Source organism: Siphateles boraxobius, unplaced genomic scaffold (genome assembly GCF_051911475.1).
Source record: "Siphateles boraxobius isolate OS27281-9 unplaced genomic scaffold, OSU_SipBor_1 115, whole genome shotgun sequence".
Lineage (NCBI taxonomy): Eukaryota > Metazoa > Chordata > Actinopteri > Cypriniformes > Leuciscidae > Siphateles > Siphateles boraxobius.
The window spans coordinates 1471933-1494766 of record NW_027508717.1 but is presented as its reverse complement, the minus strand read 5'-3'; the positions used below and the strand labels follow the sequence as shown (position 1 = coordinate 1494766).

Sequence of the window (22834 nt, the reverse complement as noted above, 5' to 3'; positions counted from 1 at the left end):
AATATGCATGCATGTATTTGTGAAATTTACGGTGAGCTTACACAACCATGAATTATATATTTGATGATTTTGTTGCATGTAATGGTGAAGTGCAGCAAGCATTAATATAAAATAGAGTAAAATAAATATAATACTTGTAATTTATAAATATAAAATAAATATTATAATAAATAAATAACTGTTGTCGTTCGTTCTCCACTTTTGTATCATTTTTCAAAACTAAAACGGTGTTTCATGACCCTTTAAAACTACACATAACACACTTAAACGCATTAAATACAGCAAAATGGCAATATATTAATGCAGGGAAATAGAAACTCTCAAACTGAATAAGTATATTCATTTTTAGCACAATTAATTAATTTGTCGATGGCAAACTTAACACTAATGCAAACAACGTACCTGCATCACAAACTTCTGGTCGATGTATTTCTTGGCTGTGTTTGGTTGAAAGTCTGGCGACTCTAAAAAACGCAGGAAAAATTCATAGACGAGCTGAAAGGAAAGAAAAATAAGTATTTGAAATATACGCATTTTAAAATGTCATTCAGCGGCCACTTTATCCAAAGCACCTTACACAACACTTATTAGTGGGGAAATACTTTATATTATATTTCATTATAATTATACATATTTTACCCCAAAATGTTTGTATTAAAGAAAAAACTATGCATCCACATAATTAGACCCGTTAATCATAATTATAGGATTTAATATTACAGTAAAAACAATATGTAACACTTCACTTGTTAAAATGGATTATAGATGTATTTTTAATGTATTAATTATGCACCTTATAAAGCATTGTATGATCTCATATAACTAGTTATAATACATTATAATGCTCATCTATTCATTAAACAACTTTAGAAAGTATAACGCATTAAAACGTTTCAGTTTCAGATGTAACAAGCAATCTGCAAATATAATGAATTTTAACTCTATTCAAAAATATAATGCATAATAACGTCCATTATGAACACCTTTATAATGCATTATACATAAAGGCTTCAAGGAAAGTGGTATAAACAATATCGCTATAATTGTTTTTAATACATTAACACAAGAAAAGGCATCTAAATAAAACAGGCCTATGTTGTCTATATACACAAACTACCATTTAAAAGTTCAGGGTCGGTAAGATTTTTCATATTTTTGAAATAAGTATATTCTGCTGACTGCGTTTATTTGATAAAAAAAAAAGGTGAAATATTTTTACAATTTAAAGTAACTGTTTTCTATGTGAATATATAGTAAAGTGTAATTTATTCCTGTGATCAAAGCTGAATTCTCAGCATCATTACTCCAGTCTTCAGTGTCACATGATCCTTCAGAAATCACTATAATATGATGCGTTTATGATTATTATCGATGTTGAAACGAAGATGCATTTTATTTTTCAGGATTCTTTGATGAACAGAAAGATCAGAAAAACAGCATTTATTTGAAACGGAACAATTATGAATATCTCTACTGTCACTTCTGATCAATTTATTGCATCCCTGCTGAGTAAAAGTATAGTTGGCTTTCGTAAAAGTATTTTCTCTCTATATTTGATGAGTGAGTGTGTGACCTGCAGGTGTGGCCAGGCCGCCTCGAGCGTGGGCTCGTCTTCCTCCGGGTCGAACTCGGCGCCGGTCGGGTTTGACGACGGCGGTAACGTCCGAAACATGTTGATTGCAAACTGAAAAAGACAAAACACATAAAACTTACTGAACAGTGTGCATAGATATATATATACAGTCAAACTAAAACTTATTCAGACATTTCTCACATTATCACAGTTTATTCGCTAGAAAATGGTAATAAAATATGAGCAGAACTCAGAGTTATGAACTCAGTTGATATTTGACTGGTTTTGTCCATCCTTCTGTTAGACTCTCACACATGAATTATGTTGAATATCTGTCAGCTGTTAAATTTAACTACACAATTAGATAATACCAGTTTAGCTCAACCAGTTACCAAGCAATGCTTCATGTTGTTCATTCTGTGGTGTAAAAAGCTGCATTAGTTATTAAAGAAAAAACACTTCAGCAAAACATGATCAGCTCAAAGTGTCCCAATCATTTTTTCAAAGTGTCCCAATCGAGTTTTTGGGTATAATATGTCACAGTTTACTTTATTTTGCTCTCCTCACTTACAGAAATGAACTATAGTGTCCTGCACACACTAGTAAAGAAATATCAAATTATATCTTGTGACTGAATAATTGTTGGTTTGACTGTATAAATACACAATTTCTGCACAAATTAACCAGCGCTGGTTTGATTAATGAAACGTGGCACAAATGAATCATAAGAAAAGGTTTTAATCCTCCCGATCGCAGCACTTTGAAGTTCTCGGCTTTAATCATCAAAGTGTGTGTGTGTGTGTGTGTGTGTTTGCGCTTGAGAACATATTATCATGCTTATTTTTGCGAGTCCATTTGCACTTCGATAGGCCACAGCTTTACATCAGCTGCGGGTAAATCTAATCTAATAAATATCAAAGAGATGTAATTGAAGAATCACTGGCAGGAACATCGAGAGCAACGGCCGGTCAATCGCAGATGCTCTCGGACAAAAACGGCCCTTAAAAGGAGGAAAAACGACAGATCGGAGTCAGATTTGCCCAAAACGAGAACTCTCAACATGAATAACTTTGATATTTTTAGCAATATTTCATCTGCACTGAAGCTGCTTCGGTTTACTTGATTATCAGACATCATTTAATATAAAAATCACGAGTGTTAAATATGATCATCAGGCTTTTGAGGAAGGTTTATTTGTTCATCTGTCAATCATCATTGTATTGCATTGCATTAAACTAAGCATTTAAATATCATCTTACAAAGACACATTATACGGGAGATAAACCATTTAAAGATTAATTTTAAAAAATCAAACAATTCCTAACTATGTTTTCGTATGATTTTACAATAAAGCAATGTCATTGACTTCCGATCCATAACTTTCAAACTATTGGTGTACATCACGAGGAATCTATAATAGACTATTTTTATTTTTTAATGGAATATTGCAGTATTTATCGGTGCACATCATCATTATTTTGTTAAATTCATGTTCCTGATAATCTTGAATCAGAATACGTTCCTCTTGCAGCATCTCTTTATTTCTCTGATGATGTGAGCGGGGCTATAACCTGTCACTCACATGAGATCAGCCAATAGCAAACCACAATCATCCACTCAATAGTGCATTAGGCCCCGCCCACTTTTTCAGCGGTGTGTGTTCCGTAAGTTTTTTTTTCCTATACGGATTTTCAAAAGTCTTCGTTAAAGAGTTATAAGCCATGAACAAAACCAATCAGCAACGAGGATAACCACAACACTAATCTTTGATTTGAAAACCAGAAAAAATACAAAAGGCCCAAGACTGTACACTTAATTTTACAGCACTTATATACGTATAAATAAACACACACAGTTAATCGCAATTTATGTGAAATCGCACTTAAACCGATTTAGCTAATCGCGATTATGAAACCGTGATCTTCTGTGAACGCGGCTCACTCTGAAAGCACTGAGTTCGAGTCCCTTATAAAGTGCATTTGAAAAGCAACACGCGTCAAACATCTTTCCAGACATGAGAAGCATTTAATAACCTCTTGTCCAACAAGACAACATTTAATAACACTCTCTTGCTCCAGACTCACTTCATCAGGACATCTGAGCTCCTGCTGTGAGATGATGCGCTTCTGACACAGAATACGGCAGTCGTGTGTTTATTACTCATGTTTCAATCTCAGTTTATTCAGAGACAGCGAGTGATGACCATGGGGGTTCCTGGAATGATGCGTGTTATCGTACTTCTGCGGGGCGTGTGTGTGTGTGTGAGACGCTGTCTAGTGTTCAGAGGGATATTTGGCGTGTTTGTGTGTGTGTGACCCCCTCTAGTGTTCAGAGGGATATGTGGTGTGTGTGTGTGACGCCCTCTAGTGTTCAGAGGGATATGTGGTGTGTGTGTGTGACGCCCTCTGGTGTTCAGAGGGATATTTGGAGTGTGTGTGTGTGTGAGAGACGCCCCCTGGTGTTCAGAGGGATATGTGGAGTGAGTGTGTGTGTGTGTGTGTGTGTGTGTGTGTGAGAGACGCCCCCTGGTGTTCAGAGGGATATGTGGAGTGAGTGTGTGTGTGTGTGTGTGTGTGTGTGTGAGAGACGCCCCCTGGTGTTCAGAGGGATATGTGGAGTGAGTGTGTGTGTGTGTGTGTGTGAGAGACGCCCCCTAGTGTTCAGAGGGATATGTGGTGTGTGTGAGAGACGCCCTCTAGTGTTCAGAGGGATATGTGGTGTGTGTGTGTGTGTGTGTGTGTGTGAGAGACGCCCCCTGGTGTTCAGAGGGATATGTGGAGTGAGTGTGTGTGTGTGTGTGTGTGTGTGTGTGTGTGTGAGAGACGCCCCCTGGTGTTCAGAGGGATATGTGGAGTGAGTGTGTGTGTGTGTGAGAGACGCCCCCTGGTGTTCAGAGGGATATGTGGAGTGTGTGTGTGTGTGAGAGAGACGCCCCCTGGTGTTCAGAGGGATATGTGGAGTGAGTGTGTGTGTGTGTGTGTGAGAGACGCCCCCTGGTGTTCAGAGGGATATGTGGAGTGTGTGTGTGTGTGAGAGAGACGCCCCCTGGTGTTCAGAGGGATATGTTGAGTGTGTGTGTGTGTGTGTGAGAGACGCCCCCTGGTGTTCAGAGGGATATGTGGAGTGTGTGTGTGTGTGAGAGAGACGCCCCCTGGTGTTCAGAGGGATATGTGGAGTGAGTGTGTGTGTGTGTGTGAGAGACGCCCCCTGGTGTTCAGAGGGATATGTGGAGTGTGTGTGTGTGTGAGAGAGACGCCCCCTGGTGTTCAGAGGGATATGTGGAGTGAGTGTGTGTGTGTGTGTGTGTGTGAGAGACGCCCCCTGGTGTTCAGAGGGATATGTGGAGTGTGTGTGTGTGTGAGAGAGACGCCCCCTGGTGTTCAGAGGGATATGTGGAGTGTGTGTGTGTGTGTGTGTGTGTGTGTGTGTGTGTGTGTGTGTGTGTGTGTGTGTGTGTGTGTGTGTGTGTGTGTGAACTCACCATGTGGACCACCTCAGGATAGATGGGCTCGGTGATGACGTTCCTGTTGTGTGTGATGTACTCCACCATCTCGCTGAGCGCCGCCCGCTTCACCTCCTTCCACTTCAGGTCGCTCAGCGGGTCCGACACGAAGTCGAAGAGAACGCAGCACTGCCGCAGTTTCTGCAGGAACAGCTTCTCCTGCTCGGCCGGGGGAACATCTGCGGAGTCACGGCACCCTCAGTTACAGCGCTTTACACAATACAGACCGTTTCAAAGCAGTGTCATGACCACACGCGGAAAATAAAGGAAAATTAACGTTTTTTAATAAGCCCTTTCTAGGCCTGTGCAATTAAAGGGGTGGTAAAATGCCCTTTTCACGAGATGTAAAATAAATCTCTGATGTCCCCGGAGTGTGTGTGTGTGTGTGTGAAGTTTTAGCACAAAATACTCCACAGATATTTTTATATTGCATGTTAAAGTTGTCACTTTTTGAGGGTTAGCAAAAACACACCGTTTTGTGCCTGGCCCTTTAAATGCAAATGAGCTGCCTCAGAGGGCGGGGTTTCAAGAGCTCTTGTGTGTTAGCAGAGCGATTACCTCACGCAGACACACTAAAATGACAGAAACTGTTCTGCCTTTAATGTTAAAACAGAGTCAGACAAAGATGGAGAGACTCAAGAAGAAGTGACAACATGTAGAATGCAACAGGACGTCTCTGAATGGTTAGTTGATGAATTTATGTTGCTGATGTGGAGTTAACTATCTTAAATTAGCATATTCTGTCATGGTAATCTATAAATCACTCGTATAGGAACTGTTGTGAGATGCACACAGAGTGACTTTCTATTGCATGTGAAAAGAAGGATGCTAAAGTTTGAGCTGACTCACAAATACACTCTTATACAACAAGTTTTCCTCTTCTCGACATGGACTGCGTGTCCCGGGGGCGGGGCTTATGTACATTTTAGGGTTTGTGATGTCACTAACCCGGGAGGAATGTCGTGTAGTCCCAACCAGCCGTTTGTTGTAGTCCTTTTCTTTAAAAGCAAATCTCTCCCTTTGCTTTGAATTTTGAGCGCTGTAACTTTGCAGATGTTGTTTATGCTCATACAGCAACATTACACACTAGCTTAAGTTAGAAAAGTGAAATCGTGTTTAACCACCCCTTTAATTGATTTTCGATTTCGACTCCCAAAGATCACCAAAATAGTACAATCGAGTAAAAACAAAAAAAAGAAGACTTCCTCGTCTCTCTCTCTCTCTCTCTCTCTCTCTCTCTCTCTCTCTCTCTCTCTCTCGTTTAAGACATAACCGACATATTTTACGTGAATACTCTTCAAAACGGACATTTAAACATAATGTTGTGTATTTGTCCATTCAGACACGAAACAGAGCTCAATTCAGTACTCGCGCGCTGTATAGGGCTCTATGGCTGCACGCTTCGGCTCGGGTGTGTGCGCACAGAAAGATGAGACATGATACAATACGAGACATTTCTTCTATCCTTTTCTTTTGGTGTAGAATAAAACACCAGTTCGGGGTTCCTCTTTCGGCTGGTGTTGCAGCTCCTGCACAACACATTGCAGGCATTACTGAGACAGCCGGTCGTCAAGATGGCGGCGCAAAGCCACAGTGACGTCACGTGACCCGAACGAATAATTATCTCTGTGTAAACTTCAGAAAACGTGAATATGTGGAAACGCTGTCGCAGTGCACATGCGTATCACGTGTCGAGTCTATAGATATGCGCGTTTGATTATATATGTGCGCAGGCGTGTAGTCTTTCTTTACAAATTGACCTCAAATAACTTGTCTGGCCTTAATTTATAATACAGAATTTGTATCGCTTCCACGTAGCCTTGTGAGCTGGAATCAACGTTTTATCTGTGCAGAGGTACCAGTCAATCAAAACCTCAAACACAACGGGCCTGTTACACACAATGAGCCCGTTTCACATCAGATACACACATTTCTAGGCCTCTAAATGATGCAAGCGCTGCGGTTTCACTCGATCTCCTCCAGTCCTTCTGTGTCTGACTGATACTTACACTCTTTTATCAAGTAGAAGTCTTTTAGTGTAATTGTACAAACGTCCTTCAGCTCAAGTTTTTCTGCTGTGAAATCTGACCTGATTTTATCAAGTAAACGTAAGAATAACTTTGATAGTTAATAATATTTCATCTGCACTGAAGCAGCTTCGGTTTACTTGATTATCATCATTTATTAGAAAAATCATGCATGTTAAATATGATGATAATGCTTTTGAGGAAAATGTATTTGTTCATCTCTCAATCATCATTGTATCGCATTGCATCATATGTTTTGATCATAAAACTAAGCATTTAAATATCATCTCACTAAGACGTATCATTGACATATATAAGCAAGTATCTGCTATAGATTTAAATTAAAAGATTTTATTTGTTCATAAATATCAGCATCTGCACAAAATTGCATATTTTTGCTCAGTCTAGGCCTCTAAATAACCCCCCCCCCCCTCCATATTCTCACTATATTATACTATATGAGCTATACATTTAGTTTTGATCATAAAACTAAGCATTTAAATATCCTCTTACTATGACATATTATTGGCAGATTATGCTATTATATGCATTTTATGCCAGTATCTGATATTCTGTATTAAAGATCTCATTGATTTACATTACAAGCATCAGAATTTCATTTTTTTGTTAATATAAATATCAGCATCTGCAGCAAATTGCATATTTCTGTATAAAACTGAGCTGCTTTTTCCTCCCTATATCATTCCGTTTGAGCCATAAAAGTATCAAACAAGATCCAAAACATAAAACTTTTTTGTAATATTTTGTGTAAAGGTTCGGATGTTGCATAAAAAAATAAATCTGACACTTGTTTCATATGTCAGGCTTTTTACAGCAGGTTAAAGCACTTCTGCATATTGCATTGACGTCAAGCAAACTTCAAATATGTTTTTATGCTTTTCAAAACGTTTACACAACATGGTTTTCTGCCCGAGATTTATTTTTGCACAGTGATTCTTCACAAAATCACATTTGCACTTGTATTTAATGCAGGTCGCTAGAGTCTGATCTTAATACAGATCTAAAATACTTGAGTTTGCATTGCAAACATCTTTATTGCGGTCCTGATGTGCGATCTGTGAAGGTCACGCTGTGAGAAACTCGACTCACGGTTCCCTTCATGCACATGGGAGTGGCGAGTGTGGTTAACATGAAAACTTCACTGCAATGACTCTGACATTTCAACCAGCGTCACACGGGTCCCACTTATGCAATTTCAACTCTTTGAAGAGCTTTGTATTCTTAGCTTTGAGAGCGTTGAATTCAATTTACGTGCACAAAATGAAGTGTATTCTGTGCATATTATGCGTGTTGAATGTTGCTCTAAATTTCCTCTATCGAGGACCATAAAGAATGAACTTGATTCATTCGCTTTGATTCTAAACAAGACAGTCCATTCAATGCAAAGCAAGTCTTTGAAAGATCAGTCTTTAATGTTCTGCATGTGTAGCATGCAAATATTCTGCATGCATTGAATACGGCATCCCATAATGCAATGCAAACTTCCTTTTTCACTGTGATGAATGATTCTATGCATGTTTACTAGCGCAGGGAAACGATTCATCGCATCCATAAATAAAAGTTTGTGTTTATATAATATATGTGTGCACTTGTATAATTATTTTGTATAAATAAATGCACACATATGCATGTTTATATTTAAGAGATATGACCTAACTTGGTATTATGTAATTGTGTAGTTAAATTTAACATCTGACAGATATCCAACACAATTCATGTGTGAGAGTCTAACAGAAGGACGTTCATAACTCTGAGTTCTGCTCATATTGTATTACCATTTCCTAGAGAATAAACTGTGATAATGTGAGAAATGTTGAAGGTGTCTGAATATATTTTGGTTTGACTGTATATTATGCAAACACAAACTTTTATTTTTGGATGCCACAGCACTAATATTCACACGTTCACAGTATGCATACTATATACTTCAGGAATGTTAGTACGCCATTCTGAACGATCAATCTCCAGTTGCATGTACCTTTTCAACAAACTGCATGTTTAAAACATGCATGAATCACTTCATCGGACTAATGCACACGAGGAAAAAGAGTGTTTCTAGCGAGAGCTGCAGCTTCGGCACACAAGCATGCATGCATCTGTGACATCATTTCCTGTGACATCAGGGGTCTGTTTGAGGGGGGATGGGACTAGTTAAACAGACCCCCCTCCCCTCTTTAACCAGCGCATTGTAAACACAGTTTTCCACATTAACCTGAGGCTGCGTTTCAAAACCTACATAGACAGCATTTTTAAGCATCGAATGCATCAAGTAGACCCACAAATGCATGTGTTTGTGATGCACGAAAATGCCAAAAAAGGTGGAAAGCGATGAACATTCGGTGTTTTCCTTAGAAAAAATAAAAAGTAAAGCTCCTCCAACTTTGTAAATTCTTCTGTCTTCGTAACGGCGGCCACAAATGCATGTGTTTGTAATGCACAAAAATGTCTAAAAAATAAAGCGATGAACACATTTGGAATCCACACCATACAAAAATCAGTGTTTTCCTTCAGAAGAAATAAAAATAAAACCCCTCCAACGTTGTAAATTCTTCTGACTTCATAACGGCAGCCACAAATCATTGCATAGCAAACCTTCCCCGTCGCTCTCAGCCTAGACAGACACAACACACACACACACACACACACACACACGTCTCACCTCTAAAGTGCATGAGGGCCACGGGCTGAAAGGGCCCATTGGTGTTCGGGGCATCCAGAACCATCCTGGCCTCGTCTTTAGAGCATGTCAACATCTATCAGTGCAAACGGGCCCGGCTAACTTGAGCTGTTAGCCTCCATTTTAGCACAAACACTCTCAGCAGAAAATGAAGCTCCGCTGCTGGAGGGAAGCTGCTAGTTAGTGATGTCACACATCAAAGGGAGGCTGCTGATTGGCTGGAGGAGATCATGTGATCTTAACCAGAAGAGGCGGCTGCTGATTGGATGGTGGGAGCTGGAGGAGGGCTTGATTATGGGATATTTCACACTGCTAACCAGTGCTGGTGAAGAGCAATGAATAACGGCTGCTCATGACATGTGCACTTTATTGTGCCGCTCTGGTGCTTAGAATTGTGGGAAAAGTGTGTGTTGGTAATGCAAACGGAAGCGGATTTGAATTTTTTTTAAATGGTTGATTTTAACTTTAATAATCAAATTAAATTAGTAAAACATTTTACATCACATTTTAATAACAATAGTGGCCTATGAAATGGTTTTTATTTTTTCAGAAATTTCTTGTTTTTGGTTTTATTTTTTCTGGAATGCATTTTTAATGGTGTAATTACATTTTAATAATAAAAAATGATGTGTAATCAACTTAATTGATAAAATGTAGGAAATGGATTAGTTTATTACAATGTTAACGATATTTGTGCCCTATGAAATGTTTTCGATTTTTCAGAAAATCTGTTCTGGATTGTTATTTTAATGGTTTGATTATATTTTAATAATCAAAAATGATGTCTAATTAACTGAATTCATAAAACTAAAAAAATATTTTTCCATAAATTTCTTGTTTCCGGTTTCAATTTTTCTGGAAGACATTTTTTACAGTTTAATTATATTTTAATAATAAAAATTGTCTAATCAACTGGATTCATAAAACGTAAAACAATTATTAGTTTATTAATATTTACAATATTTGTGCCCTATGAAATGTGTTCGACTTTTTCAGAAATTCTGTTCTGGATTGCTTTTTTTAAATGGGTTAATAAAATTTAAATCTCTAATTAACTGAATTCATAAAGCTTAAAAAAAAAAAAATCCAGAAATGTGTTGTTCAAAAATGATGTATAATCAACTGAATTCATAAAACGTAAAAAACATATTAGTTTATTAACTGCCATATGAAATGTGTTTGACTTTTCAGAAATTCTGTTCTGGATTTTAATGGTTTAATTAAATAAATAAATAAATAAATAAATAAAACAAAAAAAGTCTAATCAATACATTTTTTTTATGAAATGTACTTTATTTTTCATAAATGTCTGTTTTAAATTTTCTGGATTCTGTTTTGTATGATCTAATACCCATTTATAATCTAAATGTGTGGTAATCAAATGAATTTTTAAAATAAGCTTTTAAAAACGTTTTTTTTAACGCCCTGGTAAGCATCCACATCACTCTTACACCATCATGCTCTCTTGCATCATAACGTTATTGAAAACTGCACAAATGTGGAAGCAGTTCTGCATCTGTCGTTTCCCTAAAACACATCCTTTAGCGAGAAACACCTCATCTTGGCTTTACCTGCGCAGGGTTTCAGCCGGAAATATAACCATCGAGACGCTGATGGTAAATAAAGAAAAAAGGATGACATAACAGTTTGACAAGCCCTTCTCAGATGCATGATAAACCGCGGTGACACACTGACAGGAAAACCACATTTCAACACCTGCAGATGCAAGAACCTCGAAGCTCAGAGGAATAAACCCCAAACCAGAACCAAAACACGGAAAATCATCATTTCTCTATATTTTACACTATATTCTGACACTTTTAGGTGGTAAAATTTGAAATGTAGGAATCTTTCAGATGCATTTATGCTATTAAATCAATATATTATTAATCTATGTAAAATATATACATGCATAGAATGTAGATATATATTTTATAGGCATCCATATATTAAGTAAATAAATTTTACTGGGTGCATATATATATATATATATATATATATATATATATATATATATATATATACACACACAAATATCCATTGTATATATATACATATATATCCAGTAAAATTTGTCAATTATATTTTCAATAATATTTTTGAATAGATTTTAAATATATATATATGTATATATATATATATTCATTTAGTTTAACTTGATTGCTGTATATATATATAGCACATCAAGTTAAACTAAATGAAAATAAGTAGGGATGCACTGATATAAACATTTTGGCCGATAACCGATAATTCTTTATATTTGAAAGCCGATAACCGATATATTGGCCGATAAATCTAAATCCAAATTTTTATATCATTTTTGAGAGCCTGATTACAAAAACAAAAGTCTCACCATATCCCAAGCACAAAATTATAATGATGTTCTCATCATTTTATGTATCCTATATGACAAAATATGATTGAAAATATGACTGTTTTCTTGTTTTCAAGCAATCATATTTCAAGCAATTCAAAATATGTTAGGGCTGTCAAAGTTATTATTTTTTTCTGTTTAGTGTTTTAATATTTCATTAAAAGCACAGTATTTCACTGCAAACGTGTGATTTGCATGATCAGAGAACATCTTAATTTAGACTTATTTTATGGTTTGAATGTCATTTTGCATTTTTAAATATGATCTCAGCATGAATCTCAGCTGTTTTTAGTAACAGTGATGTGCAAGTGGAAAACAAAGTAATATGAAATATTACATGTACAGAATTAGGTCTCTGCGGCTCCTCAAATGAGGAAGTGAAAGCAGATCCTTCATTTGAGTTAGCACTGGATATTAGTTATATTAGTTGTATAAAACGATTAAATGAAAAGCATTACTGCACTATATTCTTGTGCACTATGTAATATATTAAGGATGCCGATTAAACGCGTTAATTTAATTAAGTAGTTATGTAAAAATAAGGCATTAAAATGATCAGACTATACATTACAGTTAGAAAAATTCAAGATATTAGAGCAAAAAATGCCCCGGTATGAGTTTGTCTTATATTTATATCATGATATAGTTAAGCAATATCACAGGAGTGCTGTTTTTGTCCCGAATAGCACGAGTGCAAATGTGGTATTGATTCTATACAACTGTTCAATAAATAAGAAGTTAATATTGTGTTATGTTTTACACACAATATTTGTCTGTTTTTGCTAAATTTTGCAAATAAAAATATTACCTATAAAGCCAGAGAAGAAGTGTTGTGTGTCTCTGAGGAACACAACAGTGCTTTGTTTCTGAATGAATCAATGTTGAGTGAATCAATCGGGTGAACCGATGATTCAATGACTCGTTCATAAAGAGAGCCATTTACTTCATTCCTGAATGAATCATGCGTGATTAATTTGTGAAATAAAATAAATAAAAACTATATAGACATAAAAATGACAAACAAAATCACAAAAAAACCCAAAATATTCATAAAAACTATACTAGCATCTCAACGATACTAAAATAACACTGGTTTCTGTCGGTCTGGAAAATCATTAAAATGCAAACGTGAAAATCAAAATTAAATGACTTAAATGACCACCTCTGAAATGACTTTCCTCTTCTGCTGATGTAACCGAGGCCGTGCGGGCGGGCCTAAATAATATGCACCAATAATATCACCGAACATGTTTCATTATCCAATCAAATCGCTACAAATACAATCTGCAAACTGGATATCCCGTTTGACCCATAAACAGAGCATCAGATCTCGCGACTCACCTTTAAACGCAGGCAGTTTCTGTAGTTCTCGATTGTTGCTCAGGCTGAATCTGGACGAGCTCGTTCTCTTCTCTTTCTTAAGCGTGGCTTGAGATCCCGACGGTTTCCCCTTTAGCAGCTGTGTGGTCGGCGGGACGCTGTTTCCACCCTTCTTGTTCGATCCCTGATGAAGACATTTCTATTCTCATTCACAGTTAAAGTAAAGGCATTGATGCACAATGTGTGCATGAATCTATGGAAGCTTGTTTCCGCAACAGAACAAAACATTTTAAAAGATAATTGCGACTTATCTCTGAATTGCGAATTTACATCTGAGATATAAAGTCCGCATTGCATGATATAAAGTCTCAAGTGCGTGTTATAAAGTCAGAATTGCGTGATATAAAGTCGCAAATGCGAGATATAAAGTCAGAATTGCGAGATATAAAGTCAGAATTGCGAGATATAAAGTCAGAATTGCGAGATATAAAGTCAGAATTGAGAGATATAAAGTCAGAATTGCATGATATACAGTCGCAAATGCGAGATATAAAGTCCGAATTGTGAGATATAAAGTCAGAATTGAGAGATATAAAGTCAGAATTGAGAGATATAAAGTCAGAATTGAGAGATATAAAGTCAGAATTGCATGATGTACTGTCGCAAATGCGAGATATAAAGTCAGAATTGCATGATATACAGTCGCAAATGCGAGATATAAAGTCCGAATTGTGAGATATAAAGTCCGAATTGTGAGATATAAAGTCCGAATTGTGAGATATAAAGTCCGAATTGTGAGATATAAAGTCTGAATTGTGAGATATAAAGTCCGAATTGTGAGATAGAATTGTGAGATATAAAGTCCGAATTGAGAGATATAAAGTCCGAATTGAGAGATATAAAGTCAGAATTGCATGATATACAGTCGCAAATGCGAGATATAAAGTGAGAATTGCGAGATATAAAGTCAGAATTGCATGATATACAGTCGCAAATGCGAGATATAAAGTCCGAATTGTGAGATATAAAGTCCGAATTGTGAGATATAAAGTCCGAATTGTGAGATATAAAGTCAGAATTGCGAGATAAAGTCAGAATTGCATGATATACAGTCGCAAATGCGAGATATAAAGTCCGAATTGTGAGATATAAAGTCAGAATTGCGAGATATAAAGTCAGAATTGCGAGATATAAAGTCAGAATTGCGAGATAAAGTCAGAATTGCGAGATATAAAGTCAGAATTGTGAGATATAAAGTCAGAATTGTGAGATATAAAGTCGGAATTGCGTGATATAAAGTCAGAATTGTGAGATATAAAGTCAGAATTGTGAGATATAAAGTCAGAATTGTGAGATATAAAGTCAGAATTGCGAGATATAAAGTCAGAATTGCGATATAAAGTCAGAATTGCGAGATATAAAGTCAGAATTGAGAGATATAAAGTCAGAATTGAGAGATATAAAGTCAGAATTGCGTGATATAAAGACAGAATTGCGAGATATAAAGTCAGAATTGCGAGATATAAAGTCAGAATTGCGAGATATAAAGTCAGAACTGAGAGATATAAAGTCAGAACTGAGAGATATAAAGTCCGAATTGTGAGATATAAAGTCAGAATTGCGAGATATAAAATCAGAATTGTGAGATATAAAGTCAGAATTGTGAGATATAAAGTCAGAATTGAGAGATATAAAGTCAGAATTGAGAGATATAAAGTCAGAATTGCATATACAGTCGCAAATACGAGATATAAAGTCAGAATTGCGAGATATAAAGTCAGAATTGCAGGATATACAGTCGCAAATGCAAGATATAAAGTCTGAATTGTGAGATATAAAGTCCGAATTGTGAGATATAAGGTCCGAATTGTGAGATATAAAGTCCGAATTGTGAGATATAAAGTCAGAATTGCGAGATATAAAGTCAGAACTGAGAGATATAAAGTCAGAACTGAGAGATATAAAGTCCGAATTGTGAGATATAAAGTCAGAATTGCGAGATATAAAATCAGAATTGTGAGATATAAAGTCAGAATTGTGAGATATAAAGTCAGAATTGAGAGATATAAAGTCAGAATTGAGAGATATAAAGTCAGAATTGAGAGATATAAAGTCAGAATTGCATATACAGTCGCAAATACGAGATATAAAGTCAGAATTGCGAGATATAAAGTCAGAATTGCAGGATATACAGTCGCAAATGCAAGATATAAAGTCTGAATTGTGAGATATAAAGTCCGAATTGTGAGATATAAGGTCCGAATTGTGAGATATAAAGTCCGAATTGTGAGATATAAAGTCAGAATTGAGAGATATAAAGTCAGAATTGAGAGATATAAAGTCAGAATTGCATGATATACAGTCGCAAATGCGAGATATAAAGTCCGAATTGTGAGATATAAAGTCCGAATTGTGAGATATAAAGTCCGAATTGCGAGATATAAAGTCAGAACTGAGAGATATAAAGTCAGAACTGAGAGATATAAAGTCCGAATTGTGAGATATAAAGTCAGAATTGCGAGATATAAAATCAGAATTGTGAGATATAAAGTCAGAATTGTGAGATATAAAGTCAGAATTGAGAGATATAAAGTCAGAATTGAGAGATATAAAGTCAGAATTGCATATACAGTCGCAAATACGAGATATAAAGTCAGAATTGCGAGATATAAAGTCAGAATTGCAGGATATACAGTCGCAAATGCAAGATATAAAGTCTGAATTGTGAGATATAAAGTCCGAATTGTGAGATATAAGGTCCGAATTGTGAGATATAAAGTCCGAATTGTGAGATATAAAGTCAGAATTGCGAGATATAAAGTCAGAACTGAGAGATATAAAGTCAGAACTGAGAGATATAAAGTCCGAATTATGAGATATAAAGTCAGAATTGCGAGATATAAAATCAGAATTGTGAGATATAAAGTCAGAATTGTGAGATATAAAGTCAGAATTGAGAGATATAAAGTCAGAATTGAGAGATATAAAGTCAGAATTGAGAGATATAAAGTCAGAATTGCATATACAGTCGCAAATACGAGATATAAAGTCAGAATTGCGAGATATAAAGTCAGAATTGCAGGATATACAGTCGCAAATGCAAGATATAAAGTCTGAATTGTGAGATATAAAGTCCGAATTGTGAGATATAAGGTCCGAATTGTGAGATATAAAGTCCGAATTGTGAGATATAAAGTCAGAATTGAGAGATATAAAGTCAGAATTGAGAGATATAAAGTCAGAATTGCATGATATACAGTCGCAAATGCGAGATATAAAGTCCGAATTGTGAGATATAAAGTCCGAATTGTGAGATATAAAGTCCGAATTGTGAGATATAAAGTCCGAATTGTGAGATATAAAGTCAGAATTGCGAGATATAAAGTCAGAATTGCGAGATATAAAGTCAGAATTGCGAGATATAAAGTCAGAATTGCATGATATACAGTCGCAAATGCGAGATATAAAGTCCGAATTGTGAGATATAAAGTCAGAATTGTGAGATATAAAGTCAGAATTGTGAGATATAAAGTCGGAATTGCGTGATATAAAGTCAGAATTGTGAGATATAAAGTCAGAATTGTGAGATATAAAGTCAGAATTGTGAGATATAAAGTCAGAATTGCGAGATATAAAGTCAGAATTGAGATATAAAGTCAGAATTGCGTGATATAAAGACAGAATTGTGAGATATAAAGTCAGAATTGTGAGATATAAAGTCAGAATTGCGAGATATAAAGTCAGAATTGCGAGATATAAAGTCAGAATTGCGAGATATAAAGTCAGAATTGCGTGATATAAAGTCAGAATTGCGTGATATAAAGACAGAATTGCGAGATATAAAGTCAGAATTGAGAGATATAAAGTCAGAATTGAGAGATATAAAGTCAGAATTGAGAGATATAAAGTCAGAATTGAGAGATATAAAGTCAGAATTGCGTGATATAAAGACAGAATTGCGAGATATAAAGTCAGAATTGCGTGTTTATATCTCACAATTCTGACTTTATAATACGCAATTAGGTAGAGAATGAAATAAAAAGTTAAGACTTAGCTTTTTTATTTTTCATTCTGTGGAGGAAACAAGCTTCCATATTAAATCAACATCAAGATTTAAGGTTCAAAATTCGTACGCATGTATAAAAGAACGCGTGTTTAGGTCATGCAACAGCAACATTTTGCAGGAATCTTTTTTCTTTAATAAATTCGCTACGAAGCATCAATACATCTTAATTCACTCATGCATTATGATGCATATCAGCGCAGAACCTTTGATCTGTGGCCAAATCTGACCCGAGTGTCTCCAAAAAGAGCCTGGATCATGAAAACATCCACATCTCTCAATAATCGGCTCTGGTCTGTTGTGAAACCACGAGTTATTATCGTTAACAAACTAAAACCCTGAAAAAAATATTTTTGTTGGTTGAAATAAAGTAAAATATTAAAAAACTTAAAATTATTTTAGTAAATGTACACAATACATTGGCCACCATATCGGTATTGGCCGATATATGTTAATTTTTAATGTTATCGTTATCGGCCGATAATAAAATTTAGCCGATATATTAAAGCGGATAAATAATGTATTATTTCCTTCAGCTGAGACTGCACTGTTCAACATGATGATTTTGAAATACTTGAAATATAATAATAAAATAATAATTTGTTACATTTATATAGCGCTTTTCCGGGTACTCGAAGCGCTTTACGTGGAAGAGGGGAATCTCCTCAACCACCACCAATGTGCAGCTCCACCTGGATGATGTGAACGCCAGCTTATTGGTGGAGAGGAGACAGTGTTGAAGCCAATCAGTGTATGGGGATGATTAGGATGATTACGCCGGGGTTACACCCCTACTCTTTTTCCAAGGACATCCTGGGATTTTTAATGACCACAGAGAGTCAGGACCTCGGTTTCATCTCGGTGCTCTTTGACAGTATAGTGTCCCTGTCACTATAGGGACGTCCCGCGTGACGTCACGCCATTTGGAGCAGCCATCTTGACAGAATAGAAAATGCCATACCGCCGGTGATAATACAGCTTGTCGCGAAATATTTCTATCATGCCCGAGCGATGCTGTGCAGTTGGATGCGATCAGATACGTGATCATACAAAAGGAATATCTTTATACCGTATCCCAAAAGAAACAAAACGGAGAAACAAGTGGTTGGCGGCAATAAACAGGCAAAACGCTGATGGCTTCCAACTCAACACAGCTTTGCAGTCTTCATTTTGGATCAGGTAAGTTGTCCCCTCGAAGGCTAATGAATGATTTCTCGGAGTTCGGGATCAAATGTTATAAATTCACTGTTGCAATAGAAATCCGCAATGTGTGTGCGCACTACCATTCAGCATAACATAAGCTTGTCTTAGCCGGACACATCACGCTCCCAGTTTTTCGATATATATTTATTTATTTTTTGCTTTAAACAGAAAATCATTTGTTAATCAAACGTTTAGCGGTCGCCCTTTATGATAGAACTATTGTGCTTTTTTTTTTTTCACGGTTCTAACGGTGTATGGGTCGACTACATTTTTCTATGTTTTTGTTTTTGTAGCAGTAGAAAAAAAACTTACCAACATTACCTAGAAACAGTATTAAAGTAGTAGTTGAGAAGAGAACCGTGGAACTGCTCAGTTAGCTTCAGAGTCAGTAACGTTACTGGTAAATGCATTTACCTAACACACTGTAGCCCAATGTCAAAACGTTTTTAAGTAATTATATTATTAGTATAATAATATACTAATAATATATATTACCCACGGCAATGGATCTATTATTAGGGGTGGCCCACCCCTAATAATAGATCCATTGCCCCTGAGTAGCTGACGGATGTATTCCGTCAAAATGGCTGACGCGCGACTGACCCCCTACTGGCCACACAAAGCACAGGGTGAGCGCCCCCTACTGGCCACACAAAGCACAGGGTGAGCGCCCCCTACTGGCCACACAAAGCACAGGGTGAGCGCCCCCTACTGGCCACACAAAGCACAGGGTGAGCGCCCCCTATTGGCCACAAAAAGAGCACAGGGTGAGCGCCCCCTACTGGCCACAAAGAGCACAGGGTGAGCACCCCCTACTGGCCACACAAAGCACAGGGTGAGCGCCCCCTACTGGCCACAAAGAGCACAGGGTGAGCGCCCCCTACTGGCCACACAGAGCACAGGGTGAGCGCCCCCTACTGCCCACAAAGAGCACAGGGTGAGCGCCCCCTACTGGCCACACAAAGCACAGGGTTAGCGCCCCCTACTGCCCACAAAGAGCACAGGGTGAGCGCCCCCTACTGGCCACAAAGAGCACAGGGTGAGCGCCCCCTACTGCCCACAAAGAGCACAGGGTGAGCAACCCCTACTGGCCACAAAGAGCACAGGGTGAGCAACCCCTACTGGCCACACAGAGCAAAGGGTGAGCAACCCCTACTGGCCACAAAGAGCACAGGGTGAGCGCCCCCTACTGGCCACACAGAGCACAGGGTGAGCGCCCCCTACTGCCCACAAAGAGCACAGGGTGAGCGCCCCCTACTGGCCAAACAAAGCACAGGGTGAGCAACCCCTACTGGCCACAAAGAGCAGAGGGTGAGCACCCCCTACTGGCCACACAAAGCACAGGGTGAGCACCCCCTACTGGCCACACAAAGCACAGGGTGAGCGCCCCCTATGGGCCACAAAGAGCACAGGGTGAGCGCCCCCTACTGCCCACAAAGAGCACAGGGTGTGCGCCCCCTACTGGCCACAAAGAGCACAGGGTGAGCAACCCCTACTGGCCACAAAGAGCACAGGGTGAGCAACCCCTACTGGCCACACAGAGCACAGGGTGAGCGCCCCCTACTGGCCACAAAGAGCACAGGGTGAGCGCCCCCTACTGGCCACACAGAGCACAGGGTGAGCGCCCCCTACTGGCCACAAAGAGCACAGGGTGAGCGCCCCCTACTGGCCACAAAGAGCACAGGGTGAGCAACCCCTACTGGCCACAAAGAGCACAGGGTGAGCGCCCCCTACTGGCCACAAAGAGCACAGGGTGAGCAACCCCTACTGGCCACAAAGAGCACAGGGTGAGCAACCCCTACTGGCCACACAGAGCACAGGGTGAGTGCCCCCTATTGGCCAAACAAAGCACAGGGTGAGCGCCCCCTACTGGCCTCACTTACAACTCTTCCACCTCTCCCATGATACTGACCTTCAGTGGGCAACCAGTATAACTGGAATATGACAAATAACTTTGAAAAGGAAAACAGTCATATTTTCCATATTTTTGTCATATATGCAACATAAAATTACAATGAGAACATTATAATTGTGTGATTAGGACATGGTGAGACTTTTGTTTTTGTAATCAGACTCTCAAAATTAATTTAAAAAAAATTGGATTTAGATTTATAGGCCAATATATCCGTTATCGGCTTTCAAATATAGGCTTAAAGAATTATCGTTATCGTCCAAAATTTTCATATCTGTGGTGTGCATCCCTACTTATCTTCATTTAGTTTAACTTGATGTGCTATATATATATATATATATATATATATATATATATATATATATAATATATATATATATATTAATTTAAATGACAAAAGCACACAACAAAATTATAATAAAATTACTATACACACACACATATCACAAAATCCAGTCTGCATTACCTCATGTTCGTTGTTCTCCTGTCCTCCTGTTTTACCAACTTTTGCAGATTTTGTTGAATCCTATAAAGAAAATACATTTTTTTTAAAAGTGATCTTGCATTTTCCTCTAAAAAAATATGGACTTAATAATTTTGTGAACAGAAAGAGACCAGCTAATATTAGCAATCCAGCTTAAGCACCTAATGTTCAAACCTTGACTGCAACACCAAATGCAAAAGAAAATACTTTAACTTTATGTTTATATACAAGTATTTTGTACATTAAATCACGCGTTCGGTGAAAACAATATAAATATATATAAACTAGAAACCACCAATATTATCCTGCTAACCGGCTAAAGTTAGCTTCGCTACGAAACCTGAACGTATACAGACATAAAATGTACATAAATACACACAACGTTCATTTAAAGTCACTTAAAGTGCTATGTTTGGCATCTATGGATGTAAATCTGTTGAATGTTTTAAATCTCACGCCTATAACCTGGTTTATGGTAAGCAGAGCTGGAGTTAGCATGAATGCTAATGTCTCGAGCTGAGGGGATGAAACTAATCTGCCACTTTGATCCGAGTATAAATCCATATTTTTCCCAATTTTATCAGATTTTCCTCCACATAAGACCCAGGGAATAAGTATCTCACCTTGTCTTTCTTGACTTTATTCGGCATGGCACTCAGAAGCGTGTGTTTCCAGTCAGTCAGTCAGTCAGTCAGTAAGTGTGTGTCTGTTAGAGAAACTCCTGCAGCTGGTTAATTACCACATTAAACTAAATTAAACTGAATTAAACTTAACTGAACTAAAATGAACAGATAATGAACTCATCCTGCATCTTCCCTTCGCCTGTACTTCAACTGTTCTTTCATTCTCACCTGAGGAAATATGCAGGCACCTCATATTAAAGCAACGCATTTTTTAATTAATGTAATATTTTACACTGAGGAGGATATTAATCATTCAGTGTTGCAGTTAAATAATGTGTGCTTTATAAACACAATATTATTATATTCACTTCGCTGCTTTATGGACTCGTGTGTGCCTCAAGTGTTTGAAATCTTGGCGCTGTTTTATTATGTGTTTTGTATTATTCTGCTGCCATCTGATGGAGACTCACTGTATGAATTCTACATTAATATTAACTTGGTACATTACATAGTTTAAACACATTAGTGTTTAGTATTTATGCCCTCGGTTTCACAGACTAGACTTCTGACTATAGTCCCTATATATTATATATATAAATATATAGTGCTATAATCACATCCAAAATAAAAGTTTATAAATATACAGAATGTCTGTATTCACACAAACATTATATATATATATATATATATATATATATACACACACACACAACTAACTAATAACTAACTAACAACTAACTTTTTTTGGATGCGATTAATCAATTGACAGCACTCTATATATAATAATTACATTTTTATATATAATATTACACAAAGATAACCCAAGTAAATACAAACTGCATACATGTATAAACTCAACTGCTTTTTGTATTTACTTGGGTTATCTTTGTGTAATATTAAAATTAGTTTGATGATCTAAATCATTTAAGTGTGACAAATATGCAAAACAATTAAAAATCAGAAGGGTAAAAGTAATTTTTCACAGCACACTGTATATAGTAACAATTTACAATAAAATTGTACATTTTAAAACATTTTTGCTTCATGTTTTGTGG

At 37.1% G+C, this 22834-nt stretch overlaps 1 protein-coding gene across 2 annotated transcripts in view; it reads right to left on the bottom strand.

Moving 5' to 3' along the window:
• The window catches only part of ppp2r5cb (protein phosphatase 2, regulatory subunit B', gamma b), a 42564-nt gene extending 20398 nt beyond the window's left edge, over positions 1–22166 (bottom strand). Inside the window, exons 1-6 of one of the 2 annotated variants that reach the window (XM_077200065.1) lie at positions 21780–22166; positions 21139–21198; positions 13516–13678; positions 5055–5254; positions 1574–1684; positions 403–495 (exon numbers count right to left, since the gene is read on the bottom strand). In XM_077200065.1, the coding sequence (XP_077056180.1) occupies positions 403–495; positions 1574–1684; positions 5055–5254; positions 13516–13678; positions 21139–21198; positions 21780–21806 (654 nt within the window). In that variant the 5' untranslated portion in view covers positions 21807–22166. Of the gene's footprint in view, positions 1–402; positions 496–1573; positions 1685–5054; positions 5255–9782; positions 10056–13515; positions 13679–21138; positions 21199–21779 lie in introns of those variants that run through there. The other variant, XM_077200066.1, reaches the window with a different exon arrangement.
• Positions 22167–22834: the final 668 nt, after the last annotated feature.